Below are 18,778 nucleotides of genomic sequence, written 5' to 3' on the forward strand. Positions count from 1 at the left end.
AAATAGAAACATTGAAAAATGCATCTTTTTTTCAGATATTGAAGAATTTTAGCAGTTATGATGGGGTTTTTTTTATATATAGCCCTATATTATGATCTACTGGTAAAATATCATCACGATTCTGTCACCTGTTGTGCTGTATTTTCTTCCACCTCTCACAAACAATCTGTAATCATTCACCAGCTTGTAGATCAATGTTACAGAAAGAAATCTAAGAATAATATTTCTAGAATATGTTATATGGTATTTTTCCATACATTCACTAATACTATAAATGGAGATATTTCAACCCCATTTATAATAGGTGTCCTATTATGATATATGACAATACAATAAGCTAATGTATCATTAGATTATAAAACAAGGTTTCAAGTAATTTGAATATTTTTGTAGTACCAACCCTTAGTGAAAAAAATTATATGGCCAGATTTTTTATTATCGTCTAAAAATCTTTTTTTTTTTTTTAAATATGGTTCAGAGGAAAAAAACAAGAGTAATCTCCCCCTTTCCATTGCTTGCTGGTAGCAATACATAAAGGGATTATTATGTTATGTCTGCAGTAAATTCTTACAGTGTAACACTTCTATAAACTTATCAACAACAGCTGATATAATATTTTTCTAATCTGTTTACGTCAACTAAATCCGAAAATGGATCTAATCCACTGAATACCAGTATTGAGTGTGTGCTTGAAAAATTGGTTTTTGATTCTCAGTGATGTAACAGGATTTGAATCCTTAACATAACTCTGTCAAACGTGTAAAGAAACGTGACACTGGAGGTCAAGTTTCTCATGAACATAGCTTTAAAGTAATTTTTCAATGGATTAAGGGTTCAAGTTATTTTCCTCAGAACCATCAAAGTACTCTAGATCTGCTAACTTGATGCAGATTCTATCAATTTCTATTGAAAATGAATCAGTTGTTTAAATTTTTTTCAAATGGTTTCCCCCCTTTCCACTGTGTTGCTATACCAAGTATACTTATGTTTCCATGGAATCCCTTCAATAGTAATTCTATTAATTTATAATATACTTATCCTGAATTAATGATTTTTTAAAAGTTTTCTCCATTATAATCTTTAGTTCAAATCAAAAATGAAGTCAATTTCGTGACCAGGAAAATTTCTCTGAAGCAACTGAGTACTTATCTACATAACCATGCCATTGAAGATGCAGTTCTCAGAATTAAGACAATAAATTTTAGTATAACTATTATGAACTTTTCCTAGAAAAAAGAAATTTTGAATGCTTTTCTTTATACATCATTGTAGATCTAAATTTTCAATTGACTAGACTATGGAACACCAAGTCATCAATTCCTAAGTTAATGAATGTTATCATCAAGGAATTATGAAAATAACCTTGACCGATAACCAATAAAATCTGACCTGGGGTATCTGACCATGACATCTTGTTGTAATTATTATGGGGTGGGGGTAGGGGGTGGGGGGTAGGGGGTGGGGGGAGGGGGGGGTGGGGGGTGGAAGCACAATGTCCCTAAGAGTAAATTTCGGTGGAAATCCTGATGAACTTGTCATGGATCCAATAGTATACACAAAGTTTCACTAAAAATCCAGATAATGAGGACAAAGTACTTGTAATGTTCACTATGACACAATATGTACTGAATTTGATGAGAGGTTCATGATATATCCCTGAACAAGACAAGTAAGTTTTGTGCTATTGACATAAACCGATGGATTTATGCACCTCCCCCCACCCCACTTTCTTAGTGGGAGAATAATAAGTAGATTTTAATTAAAAGGCATCATGCAAAATATATCTTACATGAAAAAATTAAGAATAGAAAATGTGATTTTATACCCCTTTTAAGTACAGTGTATATATGACACTTTGCTTTGCTCTGATATATAATATTTATACACGTATGGTATCAGCAAATATACGACATAATTAGGTATAATTTTCCCGTGATCTACCTGAACCTTGGAAACAAAAAATGTGAAACCATTAAAAGTCTGAATTAAAATACAGGTTAAACAAAAAAAAAAGGACAAATGCTTTCTCTGAATATGTCTGGCATACTAAGTTTCATGACTAAATATTCTAACATTTGTACATTTTTATTAAATGATTCTGTACTGAGCAAACTCTAAAATCCTGAATCATGTATGAAATACTGATTTATGCTTTAAAAACTTACATATTAGTAATTAAGGTCCAGGTTAAAGGTCAAGTTGTAGTTGCAGTGCTCGCATGAAATAAGTAGTGAATTTACTTACATATCATTGACAATTGATAAAAGAAATTTTTGTAGGATATTTTCTGATGAGTTCATGCAGATTGTTATAGTGAATCCCATTACTATGAGATATAACATATTGGTTCTCAAAATTTGAGCGAGACCAATAGGAAAGGCATAAAGCCCAATACTGATATACTCGAGACCCAAAAATCATTGACTTTGGAATCTGAGTAAACTAGACAATGTAATCACATGTATAAGGTAAAGTAATTATCAATTGAGAGAAGAATTAGCCCTATGTTTGCAAATCAACTTAGGTATACCATCAAATGCAAAACTGGAGACTGACAACAGCCATCGCCTTTGTACTAATCACAGAATGCAAGTGTCTCAGGTGGAAGAAGGTGGAGTGAAAAAAGTATCCCTTACTCTAAAACAAATTGTTCAATTTACCAAGCCAAACAAAATTTGAAGGAAAACTCAACTAGAGGACAGTTAGACCCATATTTCCATCTCACAGTAACAAAGTACTTTGCAGACATGAATTTATAACAGTGTTGAATTTTACTAAAATAAATTCTTATTCTTAAATTTTGAGAATTATAAAGTGTTATAAATCCTCTATATTGGTAAAGTGTTATTTTAAGTGTTATAAATCCACTATATTGGTAAAGTGTTATTTTAAGTAACTTACAAGGCTGATTCAGGATCAGACAGGCAGTGTCCTAATTACCAGGTAATCATAATAGCTGTGGTCCAATATAGAATAAGCTGATTTCAAATCATGTTCTACTAGTCCATATGTCTTATATTTGTACAAATCTGATTACTTTTATTTCATAACTGATCTCGTGTGATCTTTGCCAAATAAAAAATGTAAAAACCTTTTTAAAAATTTCACAAATTACCATTGATATCAAACAAATGTGATTTTGAATATAATAATCCCAAAAGTAACAAATACTTGCAATGATGACAGCACAAATCTCTGTAAATGTAGTCTTCTATTATATATATAGTTATATTATAATGTTACAAAATAACTGACCACACAAGTGGACTTTTAATAAACTTGGATAAAACAAATATAAAGTTCTCACAAATTTAGGAATAGATTAAATACATATAGTGTATATGTTAAGAATTTAGACCAATAAATGTTAACCAAACTCTGATATTTGAAAGGACTTGAAAGTGCATTAGGTTTTTTTTCTTCAGTTGAGTCTTGACCACCAATTCCAAAAATTTGATAAATCAGTGGAGCAGTCCCAATACTAAGACATGCATATACATGGATATTGTACAATGTAGTAGGTTCACAGCATCTGACTGAGTCTTACAGGGAAAGTATGAGCCCAGGATGCAAATATTGGAGTCCTAAAAATCACTGCTACACCACTTTCTTACCTTGTTCTATGCTTGTACATTAATGTATTCTATTCAAAATCTATAAAGAATTTCCAGATGAACACATATATGTTAAATTATTGTAACAATCAAATTTCAAAATTTCCTTTGCCATGCAGTTTCTGTGTCTTTGTAACTGCTGGTGTACCTGAATCAATGACTTTTTTTTTCCAACATTTGAGTCCTGGATTCATGCTTTTCCAGTAGTATCCCCCACCCAAAATTACATTTATAAGTAGTACTAGATCATGGTGCTCATCAAAATTTTGAAAAAGGGGATTTGGACATATCTAAAAAAATTCCCACAATGAAGAAAGCTGGACTTCACTTTAAAATGATATGATTTTGTTATTCTTGATTAAACAACACATAGATAGATCTTAGGTTTCTTCGGTGATGATCTAATGTTATTTACGGGTAATAAAAAGGAATATATAATCAATGGACAACTGGAGTAGATGGATTTTTGATTGCTACTACAATGTAAGCAGAACTAGGTTTACTGGAGGCCTAAAAGTGAAAGTGACATCACAAAATGGAGTTGATGAGAGATATATGGATACATCATTAAAAATTCAAATCAAGTGATAGTGCTATTAGTCTGTAGTAGGATAATTATGGACAGTTAAACACAGTATCACAATACTTTTTATGTTTAAACTGAACACTGACTCCTGTGTAATATACATTTCATCATTAAAAAAATTAATATGCTATTTGATGTAACCAATCTGACCCGTTCATATGTCGTCAGATTCCTTGAAAATACAATATTCTAGTTATTTTACATAAAGCATGGTATTTGGACAGTTGATCGAAAATTCTGTCTCTAAAATGAAAATATAACATATATTCACAGTTATTACGGTGTTATATATTTTATATTCAGTCATTATAAATAAATATCAATAACAATATAATAAATGTGAATGTTGACCTGGAATCATAATTTTTCAACACAGAAATGTTCGGTCTCTTTCGTCTCGACTCACTGGCACTTGTACGTACATATATTTTGTGTGTAAACAAACTACATGTCAGTAAAATTCTAGGTAAGTCATTAGTCTGTAGTATAACGGTATGGTGTAAAATTTGTCTTCACTATGCCTGCTTAAAAAATTATATATATATTGTAAAAATCTGTACAGTACCTATGCTGCCAGATTCCATGTCTTGTCCGCCATTTAACTTCAATTTTTCATCAGAACTCTTCAAAGAGAGATAACTCGTGCTGAATCACAATCATAAGTGGTCTTACTAAATCAGACACGATTACTGTTTGGTGCCCAGCAATGTAAGCCGAATCTGTAGCCATATCTTATCAACTCAGTGGCGTAGAAAGTTGTCTAAAAGTGAGGGGGCAGTTGCCCCCTCCCCGCTTCCTACGCCATTGCAATAAATCACACTGTGAAAAAAAGATTTTCTGGAATTTTCTAACGTGACCACGACAATTGGTATTTGTAAAAATTAATTTGATGAAATTCCATGTGGATTTTTCTTTAGTATAAAGAAATGTATCCTTTTTCCAAAAGTTCAAATAAAAATATTTAGGAGGGGGCAAACAGATATTAAAAAAAGTGAGGGGCAATTGCCCCTACCCCCCACCCTTTTGTACTTCGGCAGTATCCCCCCTCCCTTTTGTACTTCGGCAGGATCACAGAAGCTTGAAATGTATTCCCCAACTATAGAATGTATACATTTAATATACGTACAAATACACAGGAATACAGCATAGACAGAAACATTTTAAAATGTAACTTTGGCTCATTAGAGCTATTTCTACGCCTTGTAACTATAAAAGAAAAACATAAGAAGTAGTACTATTATAATCAATAACATAATCAGAGTTATTGAATATACAGCATGCCAGGATAAGACCAATAGAACACTAACTGATACCTGTTACAGTACTTACACGTGTATGAGGAAGCCAGAACATAACACGCAATGTCTGACACCAAGCATCACGGGTAATTAGATACAAGATAAAAAATCAGAACTGAAATCTAAGGTGTTAATACTACGGTCTTAGAATATTAAAAAATCCGTGCTAACACATATAGAATCCGAGGTAAATATGTAAGACTGTCCCGTGTGTGTAACAGCCTGCGAAACTTGGAAACTAGGGATATGATCATTCGCGTTGCCTGAGATGGATAACCATGGAGACTTTTCAACACCCGCACTGTCTGAGATCTGAAGGGTTTCACTTCATACTGTACAGTGTCTTACCCCTCGATGCCACAACAGTATTTCCGTCCCTAGATATGTAATCATGATGTTTTCCTTTGATTGATACCATATAATTCACTCAATGTATTCCATAAGCCATATTTCGGACCCAGCTCATTTTCAATTGTTTTCTTATCTTTTCTTATTTATATTGGACAGAAGCATTGCTACAGTAGAGAAAAAAAAGTTTTTTTAAATGTTGTAGTTAATCAATTTCTAATCATTGACCTTCTTTCTTAAGTGTAATGGGTTATTTTCTTCCAGTGTAAATTCTATTAACATAAATATTAAGTTTCAGAGACTACCAGGATTCAGTTTTCTTATTATATTTTAAAAGGAACATTGACATTTCAAACTCTATAATTAATAGGTTTACACAACAGACAAATAGACAGCACAAAAACAATATATTTCCGATCTTTCAATCCGGGGGCATAAAAGCAGTGATTGATGACATCATTTTGGTTTTCGGAAGAAGGAACAGGAGGCTGAACCGCACAAAATCCGAAAATTTTGCATTAATCTCTACATTTTTACAACTATGTAGTGTACATTATGCCAAAAACTAAAATATCTGTGGACCCGGTGCCTGTCTTAAGGTATTGATTTTTTCCTTTGTTTGCTTTTGAGTTTTGACACTTCACTTCTCATGTACCACCAGAGACGTCTCTGGTACCACACATATTGATTAGAAAACGGTGTATACCCATATGCCACATATGTGTACATGCCACAAGTGTATTTTGCGATGTTTACCATACTCACTGAATATTACAATCCGTCGGAACGTCTATGCTGTTTTTAAAGATTATAGCGTTTTCTCCCGGACAGATAGACCACGAGACAGGTGCGGTCATTTCTCATGTACCCAAATCCCCCACATAATTCAAGGTGGTGGTGGGGGTTGCATCAAAAGAAAACGAAAATAAAAAAAAATTCAAATCGATGAGGAGTCATCATCCAGAAAAGATGCACAAGATTTACAAACTTGTCCGGATCTCCTGATGCTACCTTTACTTTTTATAAAAGTTCATTATGTTGCCGTTTATGTTGTAGTTGTTGTCTCTAGGCTTTCTCTGTGTTCTGTTTTTTATTTTCAATATTGAACTTGACTGTTCTAATGTTAACATCGTTTTACACTAACTATTATTGCTGCGATTGGGTTTTAATGGGTTATAAAGGCAAATATCGTCATATTTGTTTGCAAAGTCGTCACAAAAATTCATCAGTGCATTATGTTGTCAGAAAAATCTGAATGTGTACTTGCCGCCGTACCATTATAAAACAAGAGAATCAAAGAGTAGGTTTATAATAAAGGGATACATGTATTGAGGTATATCTCTGATGATACAACCAAGTCAAATTAATTTTCAGTGCACAATCGATTATTCATTCAACTCGTTACATCAGGGACGTATAATATATTGTGTAATAATGTATTATACGTCCATGGTTACATGTAGAATTTTTGTCATGATTTGTTTTTCGCGGGGGAAAAATTATCAAGGAATTTACCTCCCTTGATCTAGACGGCGCTCTTTTTCAGTTTCCGTCGTAGATCGTTCTCACTTCCGGAATAAAAATGGCCAGCAAGAGCAAGACACCCAAATCTCTCACCAAGGAGGAGGAACTCCTGCTGCAAGATTTCAGCAGAAATGTCTCAACAAAGTCATCAGCTCTCTTTTACGGAAATGCTCTAATTGTTTCGGCAATTCCGATCTGTAAGTCGTCCATAGTTTATGAAGAAATAAGGATTTAAACTTGCCGGTATACCGGCGTTATGCCACGTTGTCAATATTGTCTCGCTTGTTTTTGTTGATGTTAGTTAAGATTTAGCATATGTTACACGATATTGTCAGGATATTGTGTCTTAATTGTGTAAAATATCTTTTCATCATATTTCTGAAATATAAAAATTGAGACTGCACCGTTTACATATTGGACTTAGTTACTAATCGCCCTTTTTGTCTGTACTATACTGCATATTGAAGTAAAATTGATATCGTCATTAGAAATATATAAGATATCTTAAACCGGTATTAATTGTAACACTGACTTATATATGTATATAGAGCTATATCTAAGTATGTGGTGATAAATATTAACTAATCATTTTACAAATCAACTTAAATTGTATTTAAATGGACAAATTAAAATTTGTAAATAGAATGTCTGCTACCCAATTCCCTTCTCCCATTGCCTATTTTCACTAGATAAAATATTCTTTATCATAATTCTTTTCCAAAATTTTGATTCTGCAAACATGTATTTGGAGTTTTATAGAATTAATCAAGGTATTTTTCAAAATGAGTAAAAACCACAGTTTCTCAATTTATGCTGGTGTCTTCATGAAAATGGCAAATTAAAACATACTGTACAATTTTTTTGACACCGGTAATAATTAAAAGTAAATGTGGCAGATTAATTATTTGTAGAAGTATTAGTGATGATTCATTCCGATCTATAGATTCCTGAGTTCTTGATGAAGCTCCTATCAACAATAAACTAATTAGAGACACCACTTGATTAAGAAACATATATAAATTTATATACCAGTATGCTACAATCATAAGATATTAAAATGATGAAATTTATGCTAATAACTTCTGAATAAAACAAGAGAACAATCAAATCAGAATTATATTGTTATGTACAGATCTGTTTAAGCATGAGGTGTTATATCCTGGACACAAGAAAAACAGAAATTTTTATATATTGTGTGTTGTTAATAGGGCTGTTCTGGAGGATCCATCAGATGGATCTATATCAGTCCGGTATTCTGTTTGCTGTCGGAACCATCATCAGTACCTACCTGGTTGCTCTCGCCTACAAAAATGTCAAATTTGTCCTCAAACACAAGTAAGTACTTCTGTATTGACAAACTAAAAACAATGAGTAGTCATTGTTCTTACTTAGTTCAAAATTGGTCTGCTAAATACACAGTTGTTTTGTTTTTAACATGCGGTTAAAGATTCAGAGTCGTTTATGACAGGATATTGTTGGGGGTACCAAACTTTTGATAGTATCAACAGTATGTCCAGTCGCACTATGTAGAAAAGCTATGTTGGATAACCTTTTTATTCTGCTGCGGTATCTGCAAAATGTAGATTGTGCCGTACTCTAGTATCCCAATGTTTTTCTTAAAATTTAACACTTGTTTTGAACACCTTTTCTGGAAACCAAGACTGTAATCTCTTTCAAAGTTGCAGGTTACACAAAACTCAAGAAATGCTCATACTGGGACCTGACGATATATTATCTTCATCACTGTCTGGCTGAAAATGTTTGCACAGTTACCAGTAGTCATGTTTTATTTATAGATATATTATATTTGTTTGACAGAATTGCTTTAAAAAGAGAGGACGCTGTCTCCAAAGAGATGACAAAGAAATTTGCTGATGATAAACGTATGACAAAGAAAGAAAAGGATGAAAGGTACAAACATAATTTTTTTGAAGCCTTATTGATAATGTTCTTGCTAAAGTTTGTTTGTTACCAATGAAGTGGTAACTGAAGATTTGTAAGCTGTACTGGAATATTTCTCAAATTTCATCTATAGCTTCCCCCTTGTCCCTAGTTGTACCCATTTGATTTTAAAAACAATGACCAACTGGAGAACATATTTGATTTCAACAATGAAAGTTTGTATTGCTAGTTCTTCAGATGGATTTTTCTCAAATTTCATATGTAGGTTCCCCTTGGCCCCTAGTTTCCCATTCAATTTTGGAACTGATCAGAAAAAACAAATGGTCAACAAATTGCCGTCTTGGATTTCACTAAGTAAGCATTGGACTTGATCGGAAAGAAAAAAAATGGCCAACAAGCAGCCATCTTCAGTTTTGGAAAAGGAAGTTTATTATCACTATTTCTTAAGAAATACTGGATAGAGCTATCTCAAGTTTCATATGTATGTCCCCATATGCTCCTTATGGTGCCCAATTGATTTTGGGTTTGATCAGAAAAACAAAATGGCTGACAGGCGATCATCTTGGATTTGGCAATTGAAGATTACCTGTATTACTGCTATTTCTGCATAGAAGTTTTCAAATTTTGTATTATCAAGAGCAAAACCAGAGAAGGGAAATGAAGGGAAAAGATCCAACTTTTAAAGCACAATGAAAGATCAAACAATGGTGGATGTAAAGATCCCTCTGGCATCTCTTATTGGAACTAAAACTTGATATGAAGCTTCCCCTGAATGAAATTTCTTCTTTTTTTGAAGTCCTGGCATTCAAAATGTCTCTCTTTTATTTGTTGACATTGTTTCAGTTTTAAAAAAAATTCTGATCCTTCTGCTTTCTTGGTAAGATTTAGTCAATAACCATACGGCAAAGCAAATCTTTGAAAACCAGCACCAGTTATTAATGTTTGTTGATCCGAATTTGAAAATTTACAAGAATAATAATATCATATGCAGGAAAAAGTTCATATATTAATTTCTTTTTGCAGAATACTTTGGAAGAAAAATGAAGTAGCAGATTATGAAGCTACAACGTTTTCCATTTTCTACAATAATGCATCTTATCTAGTATTACTGGTGATTGCTTCCTTCTACGTCCTGAGGAGTATCAACCCTACATTGTATCCTTTTTGTATGAAACGATTACATGTTTTGAATATGGAATGTTTGCATCAATACTTACCTATCAGAAAAATGATTTTATCCTTATTTCATCTTGGTAAACAGCTCTGTAAATGAATAAGGATATAACAGAATTAAAAACTGAAATGTGTGCTATACTTATCCTTTGAGATTAGAGGGCCAACATACAGATTTTGTCTTCAAGTCAAAGGATGGGCTTATTGTGTTTGTTATTTAAGTGAACAGAAATATATATGGGCGAGTACAAAATTGGGCAAAGATATAGTCACCTATTTTAATGTTAGAGAGAATTTCACTTTAGCTCCAATGGTGTAACTGTAGACTAAAATTATTCCGAACGAGAGCTAGATGATACTGAGAGCTAATTTGCTAAGGTTGATTTGGTATTTGGGGGCGAACACATTACAATGGGCAGAAGTATGACAGGTTTTAATTATGCATAGATACATGGTTACATTCTAGTTCTGTGTTAGAGGAAATTTCTCTTTGTCAATCAGGAGAGCTGCTAACATATAAACTAGAGGTCATTGGTTCAAATAATATGCACAATATTACACAATTTTTCTGATTGTATGTATTTGTCCTTAACCTTTGCCTTCAGTAATTACCTCTGTTCTGTTGGACTAGCATCAGGTTTACTGGCATTGTTCTCCACCAGCACCAAGTAAACATCCTCAATATGTAAACATCATCAGCAAGTACAAAGATCTACATGTGAACGTTGGACTGGAAAAATATCTCCCAGTACCATTGTAGATAGCAGCGACAGAGACATAAAATTGAACCAATCTACTCATTGGAAATCAGTTAAAATCACCAATCAACAATCCATTGAGGAACTAATAGACTATTTATAATCCATAGAAACTGGTTCAATTTATTTACATTACATTTCATAACTGTTTTCAAAGGTAAAGGAATAAAGTTTTTTTTGTATAAAAAATGTTTTTTCATGATTTTTCTTTGAAATGCAGTTGTACAACAGCTTAAGAAATTATATTAACAAACCAATATGACAGAAGGCACTATACTGCATGGTTAACTACTGTAGCCATAGCCATAGTGTAAACTGCTCGCGACGTTTTCATTCCGTCAAATATCGGCACAGTTCAGAATACACACATGTTCTGACGTTCTGTTGAATATATCGAATTTATGTAAGAAAGAAATGAAATACTTAGTTATGAGGTTAGTGCACCTCGCCTTCACGATTTTCTACAGTCACCTCCAAAGTTTTAAATTTTATGTCCTTAGCATAAATATGTCCCAGAAGAATGCAGTTCAATTCATAAGTTGACTTAATTACATCAATTACGTGTGTTGAAAGGAATTTATCTCTCATGTGAGATGCATGCAATCTTTCCACATATCTTACAAGAGTTACCTCCCATAGACCACTCTCTATTATATCCTCTGGACGTGGTACTTGACACCAAGCTGTATAATGAGCATTATGCATCTTATTGGTAATTTACCATTTCTAGATATTAACATACCTGCTTCTTCAACGTACATGTACAGAGTTTAGTCAAATCTGCGCTGTATAGATATACCATGAAACTCCTGTTGCTTGTTTTTAGCTGCTTATGTACTATATATTCCGTTACATCAGGGGGTTATGTTTTAAGTGCTAGATACAAATAGAAATGACATTTTGCAATTTAAATTTTGAAGTTATATCCTTTCGAGTAGACAAACGATTAACTGTATGCGAAGTGAACACAAGGGGATGCTTTCTGTGCTTATAATTCGTCAATGTGAATATACTTTCCAACTGCAGGTCTCTTTATCTAATCCGTGAATAAGTCATTGATTTATACAACACAAACCAACAACCGATTAAAAAAATGAAAGCGCCCCAACCACCACATACTTTACAAATGGAGATAGAATATTAGAACAAATAAATCGGTGCAAATATCTGTACTTGTAATGAGCGACAACTAATGTATTTCAATCTGCAGTAATAAAAGTCAGAAGCAATTTGAATAAATATATTGTTTTGTGACAAGCCATCTTTAATAGTTGCGTTTATTAGAGATATGGGGATGAAATCATGTCATTTGTATGCTTTATACTATCCAGCTTTTTTTAGAGGTTTTAATTCGTGATAAATGTACAAATCAAATTCAGGAATTTTGCAGAAGAACTATCCGTTCAAGTCTCAACGATATGCAATGTATTAATTAACCATCTGATCGCGCTTACGTTTTTCATTCACTGATATTTTCTTTTTGTTTTGTTTTTACATCTTATTGGTCCCTTCCTCTTTATCATGACTGAGGATGTTGTTGAAAAATTGAAAACCAGAAGACACATAACCTAATTCAATCCACAAACTAATTGATGAAGTTCATGTTACTTCTTACCGACCTGCTGGCATCCATTAAAGTTATTTTTAAAACTTATACATACTTGTATATTTGGAAAATCATAATTACGGAAATATTCTATAGAAGTCCGTGATGTATTGGAAATAAAATCCAATTTTTTAATTTCCTACCTTTCATACGGAATGCACAATGACATCATTTTGTCATTATGATATTATATTACCACGATATCTATATAATATATATACAACTCTAATCACTCAGCAATATATACTTAACTCTAACAGATTTTGATATATATATATCTAACATTAAATGTTAAATTAAATGTCTCTCCTTATTCAGGTAAGGAGGGACTGATCTACACGAAATTACATAAATGGTATATATGAAACCCACCCCCCCCCCCTCTCTCTCTCTCTCTCTCTCTCTCTCTCTCTCTCTCTCTCTCTCTCTCTCTCTCTCTCTCTCTCTCTCTCTCTCTTCGTGTTTGTATTTAAACATGTCGTTTTTTCTTGTCATAATGTATTTTGTCAAACTTTATAAGGAAACGGCTTAATGTAAGTTGAAAAATCCCATTTAAATTGTTCGATAAAATATGTTGAATACAACTTCGGAATCAAGAAATTCTGACAAGACATACAGCAAATTCCTCATCTCTGCTTAGAAAATGTTTACAGTGCTATCAGACTTTGTTACCCTGAAGTCGTAGTTATCTTTGTGAAGACATCTTTCACGATATTTTATAGTGTCATCTTAATACGAATTAAGGGGATAGTTTGATCTGAAATTTTACCACATTAAATGTTGAATTCAATTTAGATGATATAATTGTGTTCGAAAATCCGCAACTTACCGCACAATTTAAATATCGCTGGACATGAGCAGTCTTTCATTAAGTCGATACAGATTTCAATGTTACATGTATTGATAATAATTATTGTAGATATATGCATGTCTTCATGGTAGTAATTGTTTAACCATGTGTAAATGTTACAAATATTTGGAGGAGACGTAGAGTTGTCATAACTTGTGCCTCATCGCTTATACTACGGTTGACTAAAATTAAAGTTGAAAATAAATATGTTTAAATAGATCATTGCCTGAAAATTCAGACAAATGTTATATGGTTGTTTACTGTCTACATAATATCACCGTCAGAATTATCTAAATCTTCAAAACTACATGTATGAAACGCCATGGCTGTTCTCAATCTTGGTTGTTCAATACACAGCGGCTGCTACAGTCGTTAAACGTGTGACGTCATCCTTAGGCTGGTTAGTAGCTGGACAGGTGAAAATCGTACACTTTACAGGTCAATATATTTGTGTCTGACGGGCCGATTTTAATGCGGAATTCAATCTTTTTGATTTTCGATCACAAACAACAATACTATATTCATGTCTATTTTCACCCAGGGTACAGCAACAAAGTTTGTAAAAAGAAACGACATAGAAAAATGGTGTTTCGTCACAGGAGCATTTTAGCTAAATATCAAGATGTTGAGAAAAAGCAGCTTGAACCGTGACCTTGAATGTGGGACAAGGTCAAGGTCATTTCTTTTTGCAAACTGTCTGGCTTCACGCCAGAAACCTTCCATCCGATAATCAGTAGTCGTTTATGGTGTCTCCAGACTTCTTCCTTTAACGGATTAACATAAGATTAAAAAAAATATGATTAAGCGTATTTACAGCACATTTTAAGCTTCTCAAATTTCTGGACAGTTGCTTACTATCAAAATGGGAAAAAAACGTTTTCGGCCATACTAGTTGTTGCGAATTTCTGAAAATATTTGCAAACAAAGATCAGTGTTTGGAATTAAGTGTAAAGTTACTTTATCCAACATCAAACTATAGGGGACTACGGTGCCTCAACATCTTGATTTTTCACACAGATAGCTTTGGATTTTCCTCAGTTGCATCATAGACTTCAAAATGTAGGTCCTTAGCATCACTGACGAGTCCTAGGCTGAGAACAAAGCAGCTTTGTAATGCAGCTAAATTCATTATTTGTCTCTATTGTATCTTATCTCAGTCTGTGTATCAGAAGGTGTTTTTCTCTTGTGTATCTGTTGTACAATCGTTGTATTGAAAGGTGCTTTCCCTTGTGTCTTTTGTACAATGTTTGTATTGAAAGGTGCTTTCCCTTGTGTCTTTTGTACAATCGTTGTATTGAAAGGTGCTTTCCCTTGTGTCTTTTGTACAATGTTTGTATTGAAAGGTGCTTTCCCTTGTGGCTATTGTACAATGTTTGTATTGAAAGGTGCTTTCCCTTGTGTCTTGTGTCTTTTGTACAATGTTTGTATTGAAAGGTGCTTTCCCTTGTGTCTTTTGTACAATGTTTGTATTGAAAGGTGCTTTCCCTTGTGGCTATTGTACAATGTTTGTATTGAAAGGTGCTTTCCCTTGTGTCTATTGTACAATGTTTGTATTGAAAGGTGCTTTCCCTTGTGTCTTTTGTACAATGTTTGTATTGAAAGGTGCTTTCCCTTGTGTCTTTTGTACAATGTTTGTATTGAAAGGTGCTTTCCCATGTGTCTTTTGTACAATGTTTGTATTGAAAGGTGCTTTCCCTTGTGTCTTTTGTACAATGTTTGTATTGAAAGGTGCTTTTCCATGTGTCTTTTGTACAATGTTTGAATTGAAAGGTGCTTTCCCTTGTTTCTTTTGTACAATGATTGTATTGAAAGGTGCTTTCCCATGTGTCTTTTGTAGAATGTTTGTATTGAAGGTGCTTTCCCTTGTGTCTTTTGTACAATGTTTGTATTGAAAGGTGCTTTTCCATGTGTCTTTTGTACAATGTTTGAATTGAAAGGTGCTTTCCCTTGTTTCTTTTGTACAATGATTGTATTGAAAGGTGCTTTCCCTTGTGTCTTTTGTACAATGTTTGTATTAAGAAGTGTTTTTCACGTGTGGGTCTTTTCTGCAATCTGAGATATAACTTATTAACTTCTGTTGACCGGCGGCGGTTCAAAGTATAACAACATTTCAAGTGTTTTCAAAAAATATTTTCTATCGACAAACAGCTCAAACAGCTTTCCAAGATATATCTCTCTGTATCTCTGTAGCCTGTCTGTACGAAATCGAATTATAAAATAACAAACAACGATAAGAATAAAGAATGATGTTTAAGTTTTATTATGTTAATAAGTTAAATTGTGACGACATTAGTAACATACGTGTTTTATAAACCCGATTTACAACTTTCACTGAGCAATTCAAATGTGTTTTTTTATGCCGATTGTGTGGGTCAAGACTTTTATCATCGTCATCCGACTTTGGTAAGGCTAGACAGCAACAAAGTCACACACTAGTATTTCAAAGGCATAGGTACAACTGATTTTGAATCAGTGCACCTGTTACAAACAAACATGATAAAATAATCAGTTTCAGTGCAAGTACGCTTCAAATCGGTCATTTGCCAACTGAAGGTCGAAACGTCACATCTGATCTGACTGTTTATGCAAGTTTGTAATAAACAAATTCCTTATCAAAGTACCTTCTTTTTTATTACTCAAATGATAAAAGTTTTACTGACTGATTTGTTTTTCACTGGGTGTTCAAAATTGGTTGCTGCAAAGCTCTCTACAAAGTTTCAAGAGTGTTGAATAACGTTTCTCTCTAATTCTACCTTGTATATTGTCTACATTTTAAATATATCAACCGCGATCAGAGCGCCACCTACTAAATTGAAAATACCGCCAATCACAGAAATCACTAAGGACCAGCCGACAGAGACACCTTTGGGCGCAAAAATAGAAAAATCCGAACTCTTGGCTCCCCATATGATTACCGCGAGGAAGATGAAGGCAGCTGAAACAGAAAGAATAAAAATCATAATGGTTATGTCGATGAATTAACATAAGGACCCGAAATCCAGAAAAATAAAATAGCTACACCCAAAAAGAGACAAAATTGAGACAATTGTTACCTCCTTAATAAAAAAACCGTCCTTCTTCATGACAATCATGACAAGAGACATTATGAATAAATGATATAATGAGGCTTAAAATTGTTTCTAAAGAAAGCGCTAAAACGATACCAGTGATCACTGGAGCATAAACAATCGCTGTTATTTCGCGTTATGGCTAATTGATTCGTCTTTATCAATGTGCATTGATTTAAAAAAAAAATGTTTAATTTGTAATCCTATTTAATGTAGAAGATCAAAACAATAAATATACAAAATGTATTATAATTTGTGGATAATGAGACGTAATTGGTTAAGAAATATCATATGCCATTCATAAATATGCGTTTAATCACAATACGACAACAAGAGAAGAGACAACACACCAGTGCAATCAGAAGACAGTGTCCCTAACTCAAATGCAATCATGCTATTTTTCCCGCTGGGCTGCGCTCATTACATTTTCCAGAACAATATCGATCGGATGGCCGAATTAACTTGACACTGACATGCAATCTGTTTTATTGTTTGAAATAAATAAATGAATATATTTAAAGGTTGTGTGAAGGACACAAATATGAATGAAACCTTTAGATATCGTGTCATTGATTTATGTAAATTGACTGTACACACGTAGGTCACGTGCATTTTTACTTCTAACTTAAAGTGCGGAGTTATGTCTTAAATCCGTGCGGGGCACATCTATGTGCCATTAATTCTATTACATAGTGTAATGTAAAATCATCAGTTTTGTATGGATGTGAATTGTGGCTATCAAAATAAAACAAGATACATCGGTATGCTATATGGAAACTTGCTTTACGTTTTCAAATTTAATCTACTATAATTAAAAAAATTGTCTGGAAATGCGTGATCAAATATATATGCTTTCGTATACGTTGTTAAATAAAAAGGCCATTTTCAACTCATATGTAGAGTTTGTGTTTTCTGTTAAATAACTAGCTCACCATGGTAACGATGCATATGTTGGAATCATTTATAAAAGCTTTCATGTCACCACTTTGTGGTTATATGTACAAAGATATCATGCATAGCGGACTTGAATGTTACGTGATCAGCTCTTGTGTGTACTAAGCACGGTATAAGACATAATTTAAGACATAAATTTTATATCTTATCTTAACTCAATGTCTAATTATCGTTTACTTCATGTTCTTCAGGGTGATATCCTTACTTTTCATTTATCTCCATATAAACTGAAAGATTTAAGAATTAATTGTATGCTGAGCGAAAAAATATCTGGATTATATTTTCATGTGCCTAAAATTGTGAAATGAATCTTGAACTCTTGGTATGTATAATTGTCTAAAACTCTTGGCATGTATAATTGTCTAAAACTCTTGGCATGTATAATTGTCTAAAACTCTTGGCATGTATAATGTTCTAATTGCTTAACAAATTATGTGAATGTGTGTATGTGTGTGTCTGTAAATTTCTGTGTGCACAGTATGTATCCGTGTGAGTTTCTTTCTTTTGATATTGTTCAAAGTTGTGTTATATGTTCCCCTCTATTTCTGTAACTCTTCATCATTGAAGGAGAAAAAGGAAATCATAATGGTATACAGCCTGACGACTTTCCCTATTTTGGAATTTTGTGGTCATCATTTTAAAACAATGCGTCTACATATGCCTTTGTTTCCTATATGAACCTAAACTTACCTGTAATAAACAAATAACATTGACAACAAGACAATAACAGTCCGCCATCAGTCCGCCATCAGCCCGCCGTCTCACCAAGGTGAATCATACCCCAATTTCAATGTACCCTAAGTATGAAGTTTCAGCGATAATTAGTCCCCTCATAAATTATAGTAGATTTAACTGCAAGCTGACCTTCTGTCATATCTCCAATGGAACATGTTGCAGGAAACTGGGTTTCATGGGATATATCAAAAGACCACTTGCAATTATATCAACTATAAATACATTCAGAAAATACTTCCTTGCTAAAATACTGACAAGAGAAAACAACAGGTAATTTCCATCTGGATATACCTTTCTAGCATGCATGAAAATAGGATTGTCTTACCTCCAGTTAGCGTCAACACTAATGCAAGTATGAAGGC

The 18,778-nt window shown here is 33.3% G+C and overlaps 1 protein-coding gene across 1 annotated transcript; it reads left to right on the forward strand.

Moving 5' to 3' along the window:
* Positions 1 to 7,427: 7,427 nt before the first annotated feature.
* LOC132562417 (translocon-associated protein subunit gamma-like) lies at positions 7,428 to 11,392 on the forward strand. The gene is made up of 5 exons (XM_060227159.1): positions 7,428 to 7,567; positions 8,579 to 8,705; positions 9,189 to 9,281; positions 10,296 to 10,427; positions 11,051 to 11,392. Exons 1-5 carry the CDS (start codon positions 7,429 to 7,431, stop codon positions 11,115 to 11,117), a joined length of 558 nt encoding a protein of 185 aa, XP_060083142.1. The 5' UTR covers position 7,428; the 3' UTR covers positions 11,118 to 11,392.
* The last annotated feature ends 7,386 nt before the right edge of the window (positions 11,393 to 18,778 follow it).

The sequence above is a fragment of the Ylistrum balloti genome, unplaced genomic scaffold (genome assembly GCF_031769215.1).
Source record: "Ylistrum balloti isolate Yb309-2 unplaced genomic scaffold, AGI_CSIRO_Ybal_v1 Utg371412, whole genome shotgun sequence".
In the NCBI taxonomy this organism is placed as follows: domain Eukaryota; kingdom Metazoa; phylum Mollusca; class Bivalvia; order Pectinida; family Pectinidae; genus Ylistrum; species Ylistrum balloti.

What these genes read in the sequence shown, in the direction of transcription:
- LOC132562417 (XM_060227159.1), top strand. Translation starts at nt 7,429, where the DNA reads ATGGCCAGCAAGAGCAAGACACCCAAATCTCTCACCAAGGAGGAGGAA. An exon ending in AAATTTGTCCTCAAACACAA is followed by an intron (nt 8,706 to 9,188) that starts GTAAGTACTTCT and finishes TTTGTTTGACAG; the next exon opens with AATTGCTTTAAAAAGAGAGG. An exon ending in AGGAGTATCAACCCTACATT is followed by an intron (nt 10,428 to 11,050) that starts GTATCCTTTTTG and finishes CTTTGCCTTCAG; the next exon opens with TAATTACCTCTGTTCTGTTG.